Source organism: Drosophila kikkawai, chromosome 3L, assembly GCF_030179895.1.
Source record: "Drosophila kikkawai strain 14028-0561.14 chromosome 3L, DkikHiC1v2, whole genome shotgun sequence".
Taxonomy (NCBI): domain Eukaryota; kingdom Metazoa; phylum Arthropoda; class Insecta; order Diptera; family Drosophilidae; genus Drosophila; species Drosophila kikkawai.
This window is the reverse complement of record NC_091730.1, coordinates 10,812,105-10,833,498: the sequence shown is the minus strand read 5'-3', so window position 1 is coordinate 10,833,498 and position 21,394 is coordinate 10,812,105. Positions and strand designations below refer to the sequence as shown.

Sequence of the window (21,394 nt, the reverse complement as noted above, 5' to 3'; positions counted from 1 at the left end):
TCAGAGTAGTTCCTAAATGTTGGAAATAACATATAAAACGACAAACTCTTCTGGCAATTAACCTACCCTCGAAGCAGACCTTTCTCAATTAACGCTAATTGCCGGCGCCTAAGAGAGCGTAAAATTAATTAAATTTACTTGGATTTTTGCACCTCAACTTGACTTGGGCTGCCATTAATTAGTGGCCAACGGTAATTTTGCCCCGGGCTGAAGCCTGAGCGTTGAGTTGCTGCGGCTCTTGAGCAATCTCTGCTCGCTCTGGTGGATTTTGTCAACCTGATTGGCCGGAAGTTGCCGTCGTTGGGAAGTGTTTAGCGTTTTTTTTTGGCCTTCTCCACCCACACAGCCCAGTTTAAGGACACAACGAGCAATTACTCGTTCTCACTTTCTTATCCTCTCGACAAAAAAGGGGCTTGGAATTAATTAAAATTCGAAAGAGAACAATCGTTGCCATTGTTATTTTTACATTTCTAATTAAATAAAATATTAAGAATAAATTAAAATTTAAAAATGATGTATTTTTATATTATTATAGACTTTGTTATTTTATTAAGTATTAAAAAAATAATTTCTTTGCCCCAAAATGTATGCTATACGGCTTAAAATGTCCTGCTTTTAAGGATGTTTTAAAAACTACAGTGTGTAGCATACTTTTTGGATTCCCTTTATATCCTTTTTTTCTTTATAAACTTTATAGCTTTTTTTTATCTATATAAATAATAAAATTAGGTTAACAAGGTTAAGGTTAAAAACTTATATTTCTATTTTCTAAATTATTTTCTTTTGTACTTACCTTATATTATATAATTTTTTATTTAAACAAATTCAAAAATGAAATCAAACAATTTGCTGCTTATGACAACGTGTCTTTTATTTTTGATTTTTCCAATTGTTTCTTTTTTTTATTTTGATGTATATATCTTGTGTGTGTGTTTTTTTTTTGTTTTTGTGTGTGTTTAGTGTAGAATTTAAATACATTTTAAATTTAAGTTTAAATTTATGCTATGCACTTCGATCTGCGTTTAAAACATAAAAAATTGCACCGCTCGTTGTTGTTTTGTTTTTGTTGGAATTTTGTTTTATATTTTTCTTTCGCTAAGTGGTTTTCTTGTTCTACCTTTCTTCTTGTTTCCTTTCTTCTTCCCCTTTCTTCGTGGCTGCTTTCTTCCTCTAATTTAACAAAGCTTACGGTTAGTTTACAACTGGAGACTTACATGCAAATGTTGGCTACGTTTAACTTTAATCTCGCGTTTTCGGTTGTATTCGTTATTCCCTCTGCGCTATACCCTGTTTAGAGGGTATTTAACCCTCTAACCTTTTTAAGGTTTTTAATTTTAATCAATTTGGAGAAAGTTATGTATTTAAATATTGTTTTTGGAAATTTATTTAAAATTATTTCAGGTTCTTGAAGAGGTCTTCGTAATAAAAATATTTCCAAATGGAAATTACATATTTAAAAATGTATTTAAATTATTTAATGTGTTCTTTAATGTTTTTAAACTTCCCGAAATAATTGATTTAAAATCTCCTCCAAATTTGATCAAAATTGATTACCAAGGTTTTTGGGCTTTCAACTTGCTTGCCTTGTCACCTTTCTTTCGTGAGCTTTTCCTAGGTCATGGACAAGTTTAACTCCTCGCTGCCATTGGAAGATGGTGGTCAGAAGATCACCGTCAGCGGTCGCCGAAAGTCTGCAGCGCCTCCGCCCCCACCCCCTGACCCACTCCCGGTGCCGGCAGCCACCCCAACCCCCCCAACAGCGCCACCCGCCGCTGCTGCCGTGGCCAACTGACCGCCATACTGCTGAGCATACTGAGCATAGTCCAGGCCCACGTCACTGGGCGAGTGCAGGTGCGGCTTGGCCTCCACCACAATGCTGCCGCCGCCCGCCTCTAGCTGGGGCGTGGCATCGCGCTCGTCCAGTCCACTGCTGCTGTTGTTGTTGTGCGAGCTGGCGCTGCCACCGCCTCCTCCGCTTCCGCCGAGCAGCAATTGTTGCTGCTGTTGCTGCTGCTGCTGTTGTTGCTGTTGTTGCTGCTGCTGCTGTTGGTGATGGGCGGCTGCATGCTGCTGGGCACCATAGATCTTGGATATGTCGAAGGCATAGTTGGCCGCCCGATCCTGGTACATCTTGGAGTCAAAGTACGCCTTGGTCAGGACACTGGGATCCAGGTAGGCGCTATAGGCAGCGGCACTTGCCTGCGTTGAGTTGCTGAGATATGAACTGCGCTCCAGGGCAAACTTGTCCATCTGTCCTGAAAGGGTGGCCTTTAGGGAGAGAGGGAAGAGTAGGTTATTAAGAGGTTATAATATCAGGCTTAAGTTTAATCAGAAGACTGAGGGCACTCTTTGCTGAGACTTTGGCTATGCTAAGGGTACTAAAATCAAGTAAAATCTATATTTTTCATTTTAAAATTTAATTTTATTTATATTAACCTCTCTTATACTTCCTTATATCTATTAGCTATTTATCCATAACTCTATTTTCCACTTGCCCTGCTAAAGAGTCTTTAATATTGATAAATCAATCAATGTAAAAGCCCTAGTAACCTCTAGTAACCCCAAGCCACCCCCTCTAACCACTCCCACTCCCCCTTTAAACTCAACCGCAAAGTCCTGGAGTGACTTAACCTTCTGATTAGTGCAAATTGCTTAACACTTTTGCGGCTTTATTTGACCAACTAATTGTGGATTCGGACTGAGGAGGATCGAGAACAGAAAGCAACCCCTGGCTGACGCAACTCCCCCGTAATGCAAACCGAAACCGTCTCAATTTAATTTTATTTGATTTGCAATACGTTTTTCATTGCTACACCAGTTGCCAGTTCTTGTTATTCATTCGAATAACGACTCGGAGGGGTAGTGGGAATGTGAATGTTAACGGGTACTAAAGCACATCAGAGGGTTGTTTTGCTTCATTTCCGTTTTGTTTTGAGTGGTTGCTCTCGGCCGAGAGGGGTTGAGAGCGCGCTCCCCTTTTTCCCCGAAGCAAACACTTTGCTCTGGGCTATAATTATGTTGTTAACACATCATCATCACCAAGGATGATGGTTCTGGGCCCCCCCTAAAACATCCCTTGGGCTTGTCTCCGGTGCCAGGAGCGTTTTGGATTACAATTTGATTTGATTTGCACCCAATTGGGAATTAGTGCGGATTCGTAAATATTTTGATCCATCGCATTAACGAGTGGATAGTCTGTTTGTCTCGGTTCCTTGGGTTCCGGTTACTTATCCGTGTTTCTGTTAATTGATTTGGTACCCCTTTGCTGGCTGAGTGGGTTATGTAATGTTGTCTTTTGGGGCAGGTGGCGGATGATGATGACAGTAAAGAACGGTGTTTGGCCAAGGATTGAGCGGCGGCAGCTGTGTCAATATTTATTTTTTTCAATTGTCGAGGATGCAGTTAATTGAGCGAGCCTTGTTTATTATTTGTTAAATATGTTGGGAAATATCCTGCAGAGATATTAATGGGGAATACTAAGAAGATCTTTGGAAAAGTCAAGTTTACAAGGATATTAAACTGCTTCATATTATATATTAAAAGAATATGTCATAATTAGCTTCAATAATAAACCTATATTCTCTTTTCGAAGTCAGTCTAACCTGATGATAATCTGCTGTTTTTCAATAGATAGAACTACCAAGGCTAGTAGAAAAGGTTCCAAACAAAAGGGAGCTATACAGGAATGCTGTCAGCAATTTGCCCTGTCAGAGCCTTGAAATCCCGCCCACTATGCAATTTTCTTGTAGGCCCCAAACATTCTTTCGTTCCATCACTCAATCTGAGATTTTGTTTGGCTTAAACTTAGTCTATTATTATCGCCGCGGCACGAGGTGTATTATTATCGGGCGAATGTTAATGCCAGGTCTTCAACACCCGCAACATAGCATCTGCAAAGCCACATCAATCACGGGCCCAAATAGGCATCGTCCAGGGAAGAAGAGATCCCACAATGGCCGCGAATCAAGAGTCATGGCTTTTAATGGGCTTTGTTAATCAATTGGTGTTGCGCCTGGGTAGCTGACCATCTGATGGAGGAACAAAAGCCCATGGCTCTAGCTGCTCCATGACCACTCCCGGCATTCTACTGCAGCTTTTCGCCAGGCAGCTGTTCTGCATTAAGGACATTTTCTGGCTCGATCAGCCACCAGTCCCACCTGTCCGGCTCTGTTTGTTTTTGTGTGTGTCCTGCCCTTGTTTATCAACTCGATCTGGCGAGGAAAGGGAGGTGTTCCGCCACTACTGCGACCTGCTAAACATGTAATGACAACTTTGCCGGGCAAATCCTTTGGCATGACATGTCAGAAAACTCAATTGGGCCAGGATCTGCCGCTTAGTCATGAACACACAGAGAGAAAATATTGCCCATATAAAATAATATTATTGTTTTTGATGGGAAATTTGGTTTGCCAACGAATAAGGTTTTTATCTATCCATATTCGAGGAATTTTTTCGGCATCTTTCGTATTATTGATGCTTTGACTATGCTAATTTGGTTATTTATTTTTATATTATATATTTTCATTATGGTTTATTCACTGACCTAATGGTTTTTCTAAGCTCTTGGTTGTATTCCTTATACATTTTTCACCTATGGGTCGGCATCTTTCGTATTATTGATGCTTTGCCTCTGCTAATTTTGATTTATTTATATATTTTATATTTTCATTATTATTTATTCCCTGACCTAATGGTTTTCCTAAGCTCTTGATTTCCCCTATACATTTTTCTTTAATATTTTGTAATGCATATTTAGAGTTAAACTACAAAGCTGCTTGTAATTTTTCTCTCTGTGCCACAAACCGAATGTTTTCCGCCTTTTAAAGTGGGCGTCCTTCGTAGGAGTTTGTAATTATGTTATTAAGGCGACCCCGCTGTAACCTCCGCCCATGTGCTCACACCACACTATATATACGCCTGTAATTGGTCTGAGCTACCGTTCAGCCTTTTTGATGGACGTACTGGCACTTGAGCCTCAGATGGACAGCGACTGGAACTGGGACTGGGTGCAAGGGGCAGGTGGAAAAGGGTATGGCACTCACCTGCGTCGTGGTCGGCGTCGATGTCTGGCCGAGATGGCTGCCCAGGTGATAGGCAGCCGCTGTGGGACCGGGCGCAAAGTAACCGGGCGTAATGCCTGCAAGTGAAGCGAACGATAAAGGGAGATGAGATGAGTTTGGTGGTGTTTAAATTTCAGTTTTTTAATTTTTAGTGGGGTTAAGTTCAATTTTAATGCGGTAGGGGGATGCCTATAGGGTTAAGGGGCAAGAGTTTAGAACAATTACAATACAGCCAAGGAGGCACAGTGGTGTGAAGGCAGTGATTAGACTCAGGTTATCAACTTAAGGCTGGGTTTACATTTTATTTAATAATTTAAATATATACATAAATAAATACATAAAAAATATAACTATATATAAAATAATAATTGTAAGACACATTTTTGAGGGCTTTAAAACACCCCCTAGATCATGGCCTTCTAAAAATATATTATTATTATTATTCCTATTTATCAATACTTAAAATAAATGAAATAATTTGTATATAAGATCCCAATTAACCTTGAACCACTGTGCACCTCGACGCATGAACTGCAGCTTCGATCCGTCTTGACTCGAGTTTACCTTGGTGTGTGTTTAAAATAATTGCCACTCGAAATATTTGCGCTCTTTGTTCGGTCAACTCTTTCATTTCGTTTAAATAATAATTTCTTCTTTCGGGGTCGCCAGCGCTATTTAATTGGGCGCTGAATCAGCTATTTTATGCCAGAGTTGGGAGAGAGTATCTGCGTATCTGATAGATGCCTGGTAGCCACTACCAATTGCCCATAAACGGTAGTCGTCCATCTGCTCTCGCGGCCTTTTGTGGCCAAGTTGATAATTACAGGCGCCGCTTATTGAGAAACTTCAGCATTTATTTCATTGATGGCGCTATGGACTTGATTGAGAGTCCCACCGAATTGGGATCTTTCGTTAGAGCAATTAAATTCGCTTAGACAACAAAGTTTCTATAGAAACAACTATTTATTTTACCGAAAAAAGATTGCTTTCTACTCGTGTCTTTGGCGATTTCAAGTAGCGACGGTTTCGGATGCCATCATCATTGTTATTATGATAATAGCGGATTAGGCAGTTGATCCATTGTTTGTGGATCTTTTTGTAATGACCGGTTGCAGTAAACAAACGGAAGCTCACTTTAAGATATCTGAAGATGAATTGTCTCTTATAGATAGACAGATTTATGGTGCTTAAGTTGTGTTTTAGTGTTTCAAGGAAACATGTATGAGTAAAGAACAGAAAACCCTTTGTTCTTCTATAAAAAAAATATGTTTTAAATCCCCAAAACTACCCAACTAGACAGCTTTACAGCCCGCTAATCCAATTAATTTTCGAATATTTTATTTGTATTTTGCCATAAAATCGCTAAGATATACTCAGGCTTACTAATTCCACAGTTGAGTGCATTTTCTGGTCTCGAAATCCCTTTCCTTTCAGAGAGTGCAGTGAGGGGAAAGCCACGAGCAAGCTAAATAGACTAATTCGGTTTATTTATTACGCATTTCCTAGCATTTTTATTATCATTTCCGGCTGGCATAAATCATCCTGCTACGCTAAGGGCAAAGGGTCCTGGCACTAACTTAAACCGAGAAAACTTGCGTTAAATTGAGGGCCCGGGATGGCTCGGGGTGAAAAGACAAAAAACGTGACAAATGCTAATTTAAAACCTCCAGCCAGAGCCCGAAACTACATATACATATATACAACCCACCCACTTCCACTCCCCGTTTCATGACCATAGAAAATCATGAATGGAAACTTATGCTCCTGCGCTGGGCTCATGTCTGACGATGAGCTCTTCCCTGGCGTCTGGCTTGGATTGGCTTGGCTTCCTCCGCTCCGGGGTACGCTCCTGTCACTCGAATGAGTTGCTAAGCCAGGATGATGACTTCACAGTTTGTCAGCCCAAGATGGGTGGTTCCCCGATTTGGGTGGTTGTGGAAGATTTGAGAATGAGGTGGGGATAGTTTGTTTTCCTCAAGCTCTTACCCCCAATTCCTGGTTATTTCGTGTCACATTTGCATTTGTCTTGTGTTCTCCTACCTCTTTACCCACAAAACTTTATTATTATTTTGCGTAGCTCTTTGCTTTATGGATTTTCAAGGGTCCTGGTGTGGAATTGGCTTTTAAAACAGGGAATTTGCGTGTTGCTTAAGATTAAGATATTTTTCAGAGAGCATAATATAGAGGTTTCGTATATAATGATTAGTTCTTAGAGTATTTATTAACAATAATGGCTTTAAGGGAACTTAGTACTATAATTAATTTAATTTTATATAATTTATTTCATTTGTTTTTCAATTTATTAACCGACTTACCCGCTCTTAACGCCTCCACTGGCACCGAGGGATATGGCATGGGATAGGGATAGCCATCGCGTCTCAGGGCCTTCGGTTTGCGTCTGGGTCGATACTTGTAGTCCGGATGCTCCTTCATGTGCATGGCCCTGCATATAAATAATTTCTACAGAAACCAGCACCCAAAACCTACTCAGTAGACTCACCTCAAGCGCTTGGCCTCGTCTATAAACGGACGCTTCTCCTCCTCGGTGAGCAGCTTCCACTCGGCACCTGGAAATTGAAATAATTCTCGTTAATCCATTAGATACATTCGAGGCACTCGGAGTCGGAACTCTTGTCAAAATCTGGCTACAACCATTGGAGTGCACTCTCGAGAAGCTGTCTCAAAATGGGGGTTATCTCGATCCCCTCCAGAACTCTTGTCTTGCCTTGTGTCTGCACAAGAAGGATAACAGTAAACAATGTCGTTGTCCCCTCACTCTACACCTACACTCCTCACAAACCGTCTCTTTCTGCCCCGCCATTGTTCGGGGTTCCCCTTTCGATTCAGACGGGTTTTCAGCTTGCCTCAGCAGGTGATATCGGGTTACTTTTGGGAATGGCTTAGGGGTCGCGGTAGGAACGTACTTGTGGGCGTTGGCCAGGATGTGTACAAGGCACACCCACACAGAGACAAGTACACGTGCCACGCAGATAGGATACACAGCAAGGACATATCCTATAAGTGGCACAGGGGTTGCTTTTGCTACCATTCTGGCGCTGGTTCCTCCATTGTGTGTTAGGAAATTGCAAATGTTTTTAAGTTAATGTAAAATGTTATAATGACATGTGTCAGAAGGCTTTTGATGGGTTGAGGAGTCAACAGAAATGATTTATGAAAATAATGAGGAGCTGGCTTTCACTTGGAGATAGGAGAAGGCTTTAGCTTAAGATAAACTATTTTACTGAGAATAGAGAATTGGAAATACAAAGAAAGTCTTTGCCTTTTTACTGAGGCTTTCAGTTAATTCAGCAGGATAAATATTTTAATACCCTAATCACCCAAGAAATCCCCAGGAAAATGTGGACATATTGTAAGTGAATTAGTTGATGAATTGCTTGAAGGGGGCACGTCGCTAATTAGTTATAACGCGTAATTTTAGTGGCTTGTCATGCGAACACAAAGCCAGAATAATGTCACATACACACCGGGCCACAAAGCCACTCTCTCGCATTGTTGTGACAGACAACGATGACAGGGCCAACTCCAACTCTTGGCCGAAGAGAGGAAGCGAATCGAGTGTCAGAGCCAGACTCTGACTGGTGCCCACACAGGCCACAAAAACTATAACAATAAGGCCAATACAAAGGCTCAATGGGACGACTGGCAGAGCTTCTTGTGGCCCCCAGCTCCGACTTCCACCCACTCATAATGGTAAAATACTAATTTATAGATACATTGACAGAGCCCCTTTCTGGGCTTCTGGCCGGCAAATGAGCAACTCTCCTCCTGGGGACGACACCTTCAAGAGAATGGAGCTGGGCTGTCCGGAAGGTGGAAAGGTGCCCTGGACATAATAATAAACAAGACAGCAAGTACAAGCTGAGCAGTTGAATAAACCAGACCCGCAAAAGGGGGGATATGACAATGACAATGTCTATGTTTGCCCAATGTCTATGATGTTGGCGCCCCTTGGCCAAACAGGGCACATCGAACCGAGGCAGTCGGAGAGTTTTCTCCTTAATAATTGATAGGAAAAACAAGCCAGCCAGCACTTGGCAGTTGTGAGATGTTTCCGAGACTCTTTCTGGAACAATTAACAAGTTTTTCCGGCCTGGAAATGTTGCACGTTGGCCGCCTAACCCGCAGAGCAAATATTTAGCCAGCAACAGTTGCAGTTTACTTCGTTCTTTTGGGATTTTCTTTCTTCTATTTTGTTGGGATTTGGGGTCTGCAGTTACATTTTCCAAATACTCTCGAACACAATCGTGCTACTTATGGGATTACTTAGCTTCCGTTTGGCCTGGGACCCACTCATAACTCGACCAGAGATTAACTTGTTTGTCCAGCAATTTAATGCCCTCAGTTGGAGCGATGGGAGTTTTCCTTTTAACAAGGGGTAAAAATGTGCTTGGCCAGTGGAAATCTGGCTTATTTGTAAAGCTTTTGTTTGGGGGAGTCGTGAGAAGATTCATACAGTATCCTCAAAGCATCATATTACGTTAAAATTTGAGTAACTCTTCCAAGTAAAAGTTTACACAAATCCAACGCACACCTGTCAATTGCAAACCCCACGGGTGGTATAACAATCACGCCCACTGCCGCCCACTCCCCCTCCTAATAATTTCCCCCCTCAAAACTCCTTTCGAAAGCTTTTTCCAATTGCAAACTAATCAATTGTTTGCATTTTATTGAGCAACAAAAGGTGATTGAGGGGGTGGGAAAAGGCTTGAGTTCGACCTTTTGTGATTGTTTTTTATATTTGTTGTATTTTTTGTTTTCTTCCATCCAACTCCTTGTGCCTTTTGTTCCGCGGAGTCTAATGGTTCATTCATCCGGCGCTCCTTGGCTTTGTCAGCCATTATTTCATATTCCCGCAGGAGCGAGGGGAAAGAGGCCTTGATTAAAAATAAGGAGAGCATTTGCCGATTCGACAGGTTTTTCAATTATTTGAAAACACACACACACAAAACACGGCAGCGGCCGTAGAGATTTTCTCGAAAAGCTGGCAGCATTATTGTTGTTGCTGTCGCCTTTTGTTCGCACTGTGTTGTTGGTAATTCAAATTTCCAGACAGTAATTAATGACAGTTACAATTTCAATTAAGCCCGCGCACAGCCCAGAATTGTTTTCTATAACATTCACTTTTATTTTATTTTATTTCATTTTCCCCACTCATACATATACTGGATTTTTTGCCTTTGTTTGCCTTTGTTGCGCCTTTGTTTTTTGTTTGGCGAATAAAATAAATGGCAACGCCAGCGGCGACGGCGTCTGAAACTGAAGAGCCTCTCCAACAGTTGCCAGTCCCAGTCGCTGCCTCTCGCTTGCACGGGGTCTCTCCGTCTCTTTCGGGCGCTCTAGCTCCGTCTCTATCGCTCTAGCGCTGGCCGTGGTGAAAAAGTAGCTTTCGCGCCGCCATTTTTTGTGGCGCCTTTGTTTATGCCACAGTTATTTTTCCACCGCTTCCGCCTCCACGGCCATCATCTTCCCCGCTCTTTTTGTGCTTTTTCTGTTTGGCAATTTCTCATAATGAGCGGCGGGCCCTTGTTGCCGTTGAATTATTCATTTAATTGAATGTTGGCTGAACTTTTTTCAAGTGCAAAAAACTTTGACATTTTGTGTAAATGTGGCAAATGTTTGCTTTTGCTTTCTGTTCTTGTTTTGTTTGTTATTTTAATAAATTGACTTTGTTTTGTTTTGTAATAAAAGTTGGATTATTAATGCTCTGGAATTAGTGTAAAGTCAGGTGATCTTATTATTCTCCTAAGACTTTAAAAGACTTTTAAATCATTATAATTCAATATACTCAACAACCCTTCTTTTATATACACTAAATAGCCACAATATTGAATAAATATTATTATAAAATAAAAAACACCTACAAAACTACACCCTTAAACTGTAAAGGACAATCCCTGCTTATTATTTTCAACATCCTTGGCGTATGGCTGCCAATCCTGTGTTTGTCCCACTCTGCTCCAATTCCACCTTGGCCACAAAAGAATTTCCTGGGCTCCCGTCCCCGGTCAGCCCCTACTTTCCACCCGCTCTAAACAAACTTAACAATGACTGCAACTGACAGCAAATATTACTAAGGACGAAAGGACGAGCGAGAGGAGCTGTCAATTCGCATAATGGATTTGCCAAAAAGCGAACCAAAAAAAAAAGAGAAAAATGTGAAAGGCGAACAAAGGCTTTTCAGTTCGACAATAACAGGAGGGAAAATCGAAGGAAAATAATTCGAAATTCAAGTTTGCTTCTAAATTGTATTTAAGTTTTCTGTCTCCCATCGATATGTTTACTCAAAGAAAACAAGAATGAAAGCCAAAGGTAAGTGAAAACGTAGCGGCTGTTGTGGGGAGTGAGGTTTGGCGGAGAGTCCTGAAAAGTACACACCCCCGCAAAAAGTACACCCCTTTCTTTGTTGGCATCCTTCAGATGCAGCGAGTTTCCCCCGTTGTTGCTCTTTGGTTCGCTCAACTGGATGGCAAGTGAGTCGCATTTAATTTGCTTTTGTTTAGCCACAAACAATGGCTAAATAAAAATGCAAGAAAAAGTCATTTAACGAGTGCTTGACTGGGGGAGAGTTGTGGGTGAATTTGCTTTGCAGGGGTAACTCCTGTTGACTTTTTTATTAAAAAAATTTTACAGGAAAAACCCTCAAAGTTCAGATCGATAATGGCCAAGATGAGTTTGTCTTTTGGTTTTGATTCTTTTTTGTTATCACTGTTATGACAGAAGCCACTGATTAGTCCTCCCCCCAAATCTCTATATAGGATTCTCATCCAATATGCATGAGCCGATCGAAAAAGGTAGTCCTAAGAACTGGCATTGTTATGGTAAAGAACTCTCCTGTCAGCCGCCACGTGTCGGTGGGAGACGCATTGAAATTGAATTTACTACACATCAGGACACTGGGAAAAATGTAGTTCAAGGTTTCTGGATGTTATAAGAGTTATATAATTATTTTTTATATATTTTGAAATTTTAAATTGAAATAGTTTAAGCTTTAACTTTAGCCTCAACTTTGAAAAGGAGGAGATTCTTGCCATAAAAGTGGATTAAACTGTGTCCCTATTGAGTCTGTGCTGGCAGTGGCAGTATAGAGAAATGGTTCATACTTTACATAAAATAAATATTACTGGTTTCTAAATGTACTATTTTTTCTCAGTGTCCCCTCTGAAAGACCAGAAGACCCGAACCCAAAGTGCCGATAAGACTTGCGTGGGATTATCCGACGCCGCTCTGAGCCCTCCGAAAAGTAAACTACTTAACTTTGCAACTAGTTAAGCGGGTGAGAGACAAAGCCACCAGACAGCCGGCCGTGATTTGGCGAATCATCTTAAATCGGGTGGGTGGTGGCCTGAACTTGGGCCAAGGCCGAACCCGAACCTGAACCCCTTCTTCGGGCGTAATCAACAGCTTCCTGAACGGCTCTTCCTGCTCATTGTTTGACAGCCGCTTGTCACTTTTGACAGTTGCGTTGAGTGGCGGGCGTTTTGGTTTGTCATTGTCATTGTACAGTTGGGTATTACGTTGATTAGTTTAACTTGCATAAGATGGAGGGAGGGAGGGACGAGGGCGAAGGAGTGAGTGGGTGCGAGAGATTGGCAGGTCGTGTGCCGCATTTTAATTTCGTTTTGTATTTTCATATTGCCCCATCCTTTGTGCCCAGATTAAACACATTCCGAATGGCAGGAACGCTGCCAACAGATAATTGAGATTTTCGTGGCTTGTGTTACACAAAACACACACAAAAAGAGAAACTGAAGTGGGCTTTGGCATGGGACTTAAATAGTTTATTTGTTCAGGGAATATAACAGCTTTTGAGGAAGCCATTGTGGCTCTTACTATGTGTGGGGTTGGGTTTTCTTGGGAGCCAATGAATCCTATTAAGTGGATATGAAATAACAGAGTTTGGAGGAATATAAAAACGCTGGTTTTCCCAATAATTTCCCTATTTTGTTTATACTTCTTGAACAATTACGTTTAAATATTATAAACATTGTATAGACTATATATGGGTGACAGAGCTTTCCGTTAAATTATATTACATCAAACAAAGCTTACCCAGTCTCTTGGATATTTCCGAATTGTGCATTTTTGGATTATCCTGAGCTATCTTACGTCTCTGGAGTCGCGACCACACCATAAAGGCGTTCATGGGTCTTTTTATGTGCTCCTCGTTCTGACGTTTCGTTGTGTTCTGGATCATCAGGCTGAAAAATACATCGCTGCAAGATGAAATAAAAGAAATTTGTATAAAATCAAATAGGAAAGTGGATTTAAAATACCCGATATTTAATTTATTCATAAGAATCTTCAAACGATTTCTCGAACTGACTTTAAAATTAAATGCTCTAACTTAAAAAAAAGTCGTAGGTATTTATTCCTAATGGCTCTTCATCTACCTTCTTCATCAACTCACCTGGCACTGCTGCCGCTGTTCATGAGGCTGCCCATATTCTGGTGCAAATTGCTGATCGGCGACGCCTGTGAATTGTGGTGCAAATGGGCGGCTGCTGCGGCGGCCATCACGCTGCTGGAGGCCGGAGCACTGTGGTGGCTATTGGCTGATCCACCAGAACCAGAACCCGCTCCGCCGCCCAGCTGGGAGCTTCCGTTGCTGGTGTGCGGCTGATGGGACAGCGACAGCGGCTGGCTGTGATGGGATCCGGAAGAGGACGACACCGCCGGCTGGCTGCCCTGCTGTTGCTGCGGCTGCTGACCCGAGGAGTGGTGCTGGTGCAGCTGCGGGTGGTGATGCGCCAGGTGGAGCGCCGAGTGGGGGTGCAGACTTAGGCCGGCGGAACCGTTTGGCGAGCCGTTGCTGCTATTGCTGCTACACGGATGGTGCTGAAGCTGCTGCTGATGCTGCGGCGACTGGTGGGCGTGGTGGTGCTGGTGGCTCAGCGAAAGCTGCTGGCCCGAGTGCAGGTGGTGCGAGTGGCCTAGGTCAGACTGCTGCTGCTGCTGCTGTTGCTGCTGCTGGTGATGCTGGTGGTGCTGCTGCACCGCCGCCGCCAGTTGTCCAAGGTGGTGGGTTCCACTGCCGGAACTCAGGTGCGACTGAAGGGGGTGAGCGAGCGATAGGCCGGTGAGCGACAGGTGCGTGGACAGACGTTCCATCATATTGCAGACGGAGACGGAGCCGGGCTAGCTCGGTGGCTCAATCTGTGGCCCTCGAGCCGGTGGGCGGACTGGGTGGTGCTGGAACTTGTGGAGCTGGAACTGGTGTTGAGTTTATGGTGGTGCGTTGAGCTGGGTGAGAAAAAAAGGAGGTTTTGGGTTTACTTTAATATATTTTTAATAATTGTAATATGTTAACATAAACTCAAACATTTTTTAAAATTAGGTAAAGATACTTTTCTATGTAAATACAAGTTACCACCCCAACCACTCTCCTTAGAATCTATAGATTCTTCTAACCTTTCGGCTAACCTAATGGCTCGGAAATCTAGCCAGAGAAAACATGCAAATATCCTACTGCAGATGACACATTTGCCGGGGGATAATGCCAGCCAAAAAGCCCAAAATAACCAAATGGAATATGCTCATATGGGTGAAGTACTTGGACTCACATCGGGCATATGTCCCCGGCACGCCCGCACTCGATTGCACTCGAGATCCTGGCCAGACGGGGGAAGGCCTCCTCATCCGAATCTGAAGCCGAAACCGAAGGGGACCATTAAACAAATTGAAAGCGTTTAGCCGGACGCTGGCTTCTTGACCCTTTTCCCTGCTTCGCTGTATTTAACACGTTGCTAAAGGAGCCGGGGCATCAAGTGGACCACGTAAATCCCGCTTATAATGCACGCACATGTGGTATTGAAAGGATCCAGTGCCACATGACCGGCTCAGCTCAACCCACCGTGTCCGAAACAACTGGCTTTGGGTGCAAATAAAATACACAAAAATGTAAAATGGTAAAATGGGAAAGAAATGGGTTTCAAGTGTTCCGTCGCATAATGAAAAGGATGGACGACGGCGTCGTGGTAGTCGTCTCATTTGTTGTTGTTATTGTGCATCCCGCCCGATTTAAGGGTTGACATTTGGCCCACACAATGGGCCCAGTTCCTGGATAGTGGAGTGAGCCAAGGTTCGAGTTCCATTTCGGTCGAGTTGAGGTGGCAACCGCCAGCGCTGCTCGCAAGTGGTCTCTGGGCCAGGAGTCCACAACTCCGCTCGGCATTGTTTTTTTGTGTTTTTTGTCCCCGAAGAATGGGGACAGACGACATACTTTTAAAAGCTCGAATCAATTAGTTAATTGATTAACAATGCCCCATTAGACAAGGGGTCGAGCGGCAGCGACTTGTCGTTGGAATAATTAATTTTATAATTATTTCTTTGTGGCTAGCCAGCTAATTAAAGGCGATTTGAAGAGGTGTGTTGTAGCCTTTGTTTGGGTTTCTCCTAGCACTTGTGGTATTTGAAGAACGTATTTTCCTTTAATCGAACTTTTCAGCTGTATTGAAGGAGCTATTTTCATTTTATTTGGCGAAAAGAATGGCTAACAAATGTTTTGTTTAGGCAAATAAACCAATTTAACCAAGTGTCTTAAATACATTTGGTAAACTTTATCGCTAGAAATATTTTAATACAATATATATTTGTATAAAAACCCTGAAAACCCAGTTGACATAACTGATGCCATTATATTCAATACATCTGTTTTTTATATAAAGCTTCTTGAATTATTTAATATTAATTTAGGCATTTATATTCTTTTCCTTCTGTCTCAATGTAGAAGAAAACAGTGAAGAATTTTATTGAATTTAATTAAGTGCATTGTATTTTTAGACTCAATATTTGCTCAGGCGAATGGAGAGGTATTTCCACAATTCATAAATAAATAAATCCTTAAAGATAAATACTTTAAAAAGGGTCTTTATATATTTATATATTTATTATATAGACATTTATCCATTAAAAATTATTTAAACTGATTGAACAGAGTATAAACTTATTTATTTATATAGTTTAAATAGTTATAATTTTAGTAGTAATAACGTTGTTGATTTTTTTTAACTCGGTTTCAGGTGATCTGGAAGATTTTGTTTACCTATCGCTGCCCACTTTTAAAACTAACCGAGCTTGGTCTGTACCTATTTATATTTATCTTAGAGATCCCACTTATTTTTCTCCCTGAGCCCACCATTTTGGCCCTGTTTGGTCCAAGTCCTGCATCGTGGTCAATAACTTGCCTTGCGCTATGCCAGGCGACATCTGCACTGCTTCCGGGCATTACCCACTTGGTGTTAAAGTAAAAATTGCCCAGGCATGCGTATTAAGCATGAAATTTATTTTAAAAGAAAGAGAGGAGCAGAGAGCGGAAGAGGGACATGCATATTTGTAATCCTTATGGAGTGCAAACAAATTTCTGTATTGTCAAGTTGCCTTACTTACTCTTGCTCCTCTTTTTCAATTCGGTTTTGAGGTTGATGCACAGAAAGAAATCCCAAAGAAAATATAACCTGACTATGTACTATCTTTTGTGGATGATGAATATATAAATATTAAATTTTAACTTTAGTTGGACTTGAAAAATGAAGAAAATATAGGTTTTCTAGTGCAGCCATAAAGTTGAACTCAGCCTCACCTCACCTCCGATTTTAAATTAGAAATATTAAATACTTAGTTTAATAATATATTTATAAATAGTTATAAGGACGCCATTAATTGAAGAAACCAATAAGCCACAATTTTAGTTATAACTGAACAGTAAGTAATAATCTAAATTAAATTTAACAGAGCATATTTGAACATTTTAAAGTTATAACTTCTTCTGCAATTATTTATTCCTTATTATATTTATTATAAACAATGCAGATGACATTTTCCAACTATTTTTAATCATCACCAAGACTCAATAGTATGACTTTTTCCAAAGTGTAGTGTCTGATGGCAGTTGCAGTTTCAGTTGCACCACAGGGCCCCCATCCGATTCGACGGTTGCACCACCAGCTGTGCACAAATTGCACTCCAGATATTTTTATTTGCTGTGAATATGGCAGCTCCTCCTTTCAGTCCCTCCAACATATAGACAAAATGTTTCCCAGATATTTATTCGTAACGGAAATGTACCCGTTAAGTCTTAAGCGCGTGGGTCTTCTCAGGGTGTTAATCTAGTAGTAGCTTTAATAGATAACCCACCAGACACTTTATGTCCGACTCTTTCTCATGGAAATCTCTGCCCAGGGCCTTTCCAACTGTCCCTCTGTTTCGTATCGCAGTAGGAGCGAAATTAACCCGCCGGCCACTTGAGTTTCGGGGGCCAAGCGAAGCCATGCCATGCCATGCATTCCCCTACCCACTCTTAGCCCCCTCCCAGTTGGCCTTGTTGTTGCTGCTCCTCGTTCATTTGTTCATCCGTTTGTTGGTGTGTCAAACAAGAATTATGATCGGCTTAGCCACATGCTGAGCTCGAGAGATCTCTCCCCCGGCCAGATTCCTCGCCGGAGGAGAGGAGTCTCGCAGTCTGGAGTCTGCAGTCTGGCAGTCTTTGGTCTCCGATCTTCGGGCTCTCAATACAGGTAGAGCTTTAAGTGTCTCCACTTTGTGTTGAAATGTATCGCGTCTCTGGGCATCCATCCGATCCCCAAGCCGATGCTCCATTCAAAAGTGTCGTCTTGGCCGCCCGCTGGGATCGGATCTTCTCAGGGCCCTAAGCCGCTGGGCCCCCTAATGTTTGTAATTAAGAACTTTCACACTCGCAACAATCGCCTCGTAAACGTACGAGTATATCCAAGCATCTTCCCCGGTTTAGTGTCAAGTTTGTGCCAACCAAGGGCAAGGCAGAGGAATGATACAAAGTCAACCACATATAGAGCGAAGTTTTGATAAAACCAAGTTCCAAGATGGTAAGGTATGGGCTTAAGATTTTATAGTTTATTGTTGTAGGAAAGCAATAATCAAAATACTAAGTTTGAATATCGAGAAAAGCATTTGTCAAAATTAAATGTAATATATTTTACCGCAGAAAATAACAATAGAAGGAATCGTTGCTCATAAAACGATATCATTTTTGTCATAAAATAATGATCAACAATTTAAATAGCGAAATGTTTCCTGTGTCGAAATATCATTATTGAAACTTTTAGTATTTGTTAACATTCTTTACTCACTGTATTGAATCTGTAGTCAGGTTTTTGGGCACCACTGTTCTAGGGTACTTAACACTCATCTATTGAATAAATAAATTAAGGGCATAATCTTAAAAAAATATATCTTAGAAGAGCTCAGAATGCTTTTTTAAAGATTTAAATTTTCGAAAAAATATTACAAATACTTTTGTTTGTTTAAATTTGATAATTTAAAGTTATTTATACATTTTAATTATTAAAATGGTCACATAAGAACCTCTATAAATGTAGGTATATCAAAAGTCCCATACAACCGAATATTAATTAGAATTCTTGGCCAATCCCACTGTTGTTTGAGCTGTATTGTCGTTTTTGTGCAAATTTAATAAATAAATAAGATGCCCGAGACAATAGCTTAAAAATATTCGATTGACATCTGGCTGTGTTTCCATTTGGTAGCAAAATAATTTCACAAAACTCTGTTTGCACAATTGTGTTTGGCCTTCATCAGATATTGGCTCAGTTTTTTTTGTGGGCTCTGGTCCAAAGTCGAATCATTTATGCAAGGGGGGCACGTCACAAACAATTCAAATGTTGTCACAAATGTTGGGTAAATATTAATAAACATACTTAGTTTTCCCTTATTTTTGCCACTACTATTTGCTCTAATTGCGTCATTTACAATTCTCTGGGGTTTTTGACTCTCTTCATAGCAGCTTTTTTCACATTCCTTGAATCGGTTTTCAGTTATAGTTTGAAATTAAGTTAACCAAACAACCTCTGAATGCCTCAATTCCCACTCGGGAAAAGAAAAAGAGCTTGCTTTAATTCAAGTGGAAGATCGAAAGCAAAAGTAAACACACTTCGAGTGGCGGCATAAAGATTCCGACAATGATTGGGCAGAAAATAAAGAGAGGAAAATCCTGAAATTATCCAAACAATAAAATCTGTTGATTCTTCTTGTATCTTAGGCACTCAGACTCGTTTTGTGCTGCTCTCTCCATGTTTACCTAATTGATGGCCAAGAAAAGTTCTTTAAATTGCGGCTCAAACGGCAGTGAATTAAATCCAGCCAAAAAAAAGGCGGCAAGGTTTTTATAATTGATTTATAACGTTCGAATTAATTTGGATTACTATGGATTTATATGAATAAATTAATCAATTTTCAATCTGAGAGGAGGTCTCCTTTTAATATTTATTCAAACCTATTATACCACAAATAGTGTGTGAATTAAATATATAAATATATTTCTTAATAATCATAATAATTAAATATATAAATATATTTCTTAATAATCACAATAACTTATTTTAGACAAATTAATTAAATACTTAATATTATTTTTCAGTTAAAGGTTTCGGAAATTTAAAACCCTATATAAATTTTATGATATATCCAAAATATCTCTTGATAATCGCTATATTTTCTATAGCATTCATAACTGACCTTGAAAAGTTCTGCATTTCCTTAGGCTTTTCCGTTTTCCGGCGTTCGAAATTCAAGAATTCGATGGCGGCATATATACGGAATATACTACCGAATCATCTGGTTAATATATGTTTATGGTTTGTTGTTGGCGTTTATGAATTCCACTCTCCGGATCCGCCATAAAATGTTGAATTTGTTGACTTTTACGATGCTGAGCCGTTGCCGTTTTGTAACCGAACACTTTACATATTGGATATCACTAGTTTATGTTGATTTGTGTTGTTTGCTTTTCATTCTCATTGATAAGATACCTATACAGCCTGCTATATTCTTCGGTTCTGCAGACAATGGGGCCTGTTTGACGTCAATTTTAACGAGAGAAGTAAGTAGCTTAGGGGGGATTTATTTACTAGATTTATGCATTATTTTGACTCGCATTCGTGTGGGTTTTTTGTGAGCACTTCAGTTGGTAATATAAGCACACTGTTTTGTTTTAATCACTCTATTGATATATTGTTATTAAAAGGGTTTTTGATAAACCCGGTTGATAGTATTAACTTGTGATGGTCAGTTTTCACTTTTTATAGCACGGGGTCCGCGAAAAGTTTTCGCTTTGATTGTGTCTCCTTGCGGTGCGGCTGCTACTGTTATTTTTGCCTCTTGCCACGAGGGGGCTTAACCGTCGCTAGCTGGCTGGCTGATCGGCTCTTGTTGGCCAAGTTGGCTATGGCTGGTGGCTGCATCTAAGCGCGCTTTGGCGGCTATTCAACGGATCCGTTCCGACGCGTAACTAAAAACTTGGCGCGCGCTCTCTTCAGATACCCACGAGCCAAAAACGGGTCTTTCGGGCGACGGGGCGTGGCAGGTGGGGCCGTGAGACAGCTGCTATGTAACATTTTTGCTCCACACACACACACAGCCACACACAAGCACCCCAATCCTCTCCGCAAAAGCTTGCATTCTCTCTCGCTCTGGCCATAACTTTTTTTGTGGGAGCTTTCTTTCTTATTGGTTTGTTAAATATTTTTCATAAAGAAACTACATCCACAACATGCCCAAAGAGAGTGCTACGTTTCCTTGTATTTGTGAGAGAGAGAGAGAGGCCCGACAACCAGGTGACATTTCGTTAAAGAAAAAGGTAAAAAAAAGGAAAGAACTGACGCACCACGAGAAAAAAGAACCCCATATTAGAGCAACAGAGAACGAGCTACCGAGAGACCGAGAGGGAGCTCAATAAACACAAGCAGGTGTTGCGTGGGCGTGCAAGCGAGACGACCAGCTTAGCTGCTGGCGGCTGCTGCCATTTCACTCTGACCCGCTTGAGCCCATGATGGGCGTTTCCAATTGGAATGCTTCTGGTTGGGGCAGGCTTCGTGTTACATTAAATGCCAAGTGGAAAATCGTGGTGGGGCGTTGGGGGCCAGGGACTCGGCCCATTGGAGTGAGCTTTTCGGGGAGCTTGCCGTTTATTTACCGCATTTGCTTAGAGACCAGCGGAGAGAGCTCCAATAAGAAGGGGAAAAGCAAACTATCGAAGCCAAAATCAACAAATCTTAATGGACATTTATTTCTGAATCGAACTGTGCAGATCTGAGCCTGACACCTCTTTCGCCCGACACTGCGATCCGCCTCCGGCTAATTTCTGATCACAAAATGGTGGATTTGTTGGTCATGGTTGAGGTAGCAGAGTGGTGTTGTTTGGGGTCATGTATTGTTGTAAATATATCCAACTTCTAGGACTTAAATAATAATTTATACTATAAATATATAAGATATAATAATAATATAAAATTTTAAATTAAAATATTATAATTAGCATTAGT

At 41.1% G+C, this 21,394-nt stretch overlaps 1 protein-coding gene across 1 annotated transcript; it reads right to left on the bottom strand.

Annotated features, from left to right (window-relative positions):
• Positions 1–862: 862 nt before the first annotated feature.
• Positions 863–20,339, bottom strand: Sox21b (SRY-box transcription factor sox21b). Its single transcript, XM_017178616.3, has 7 exons — positions 19,590–20,339; positions 13,489–14,321; positions 13,131–13,294; positions 7,561–7,627; positions 7,376–7,503; positions 5,043–5,137; positions 863–2,268 (listed from the first exon to the last, which is right to left on the bottom strand). The coding sequence occupies exons 2-7, from the start codon at positions 14,190–14,192 to the stop codon at positions 1,660–1,662; spliced, it is 1,767 nt and encodes a 588-aa protein (XP_017034105.1). The 5' UTR covers positions 14,193–14,321; positions 19,590–20,339; the 3' UTR covers positions 863–1,659.
• Between the last annotated feature and the right edge of the window lie 1,055 nt (positions 20,340–21,394).

What these genes read in the sequence shown, in the direction of transcription:
- Sox21b (XM_017178616.3), bottom strand. Translation starts at nt 14,192, where the DNA reads ATGATGGAACGTCTGTCCACGCACCTGTCGCTCACCGGCCTATCGCTC. An exon ending in AACAGCGGCAGCAGTGCCAG is followed by an intron (nt 13,295 to 13,488) that starts GTGAGTTGATGA and finishes TTCATCTTGCAG; the next exon opens with CGATGTATTTTTCAGCCTGA. An exon ending in AGTGGAGGCGTTAAGAGCGG is followed by an intron (nt 5,138 to 7,375) that starts GTAAGTCGGTTA and finishes CTTCACTTGCAG; the next exon opens with GCATTACGCCCGGTTACTTT.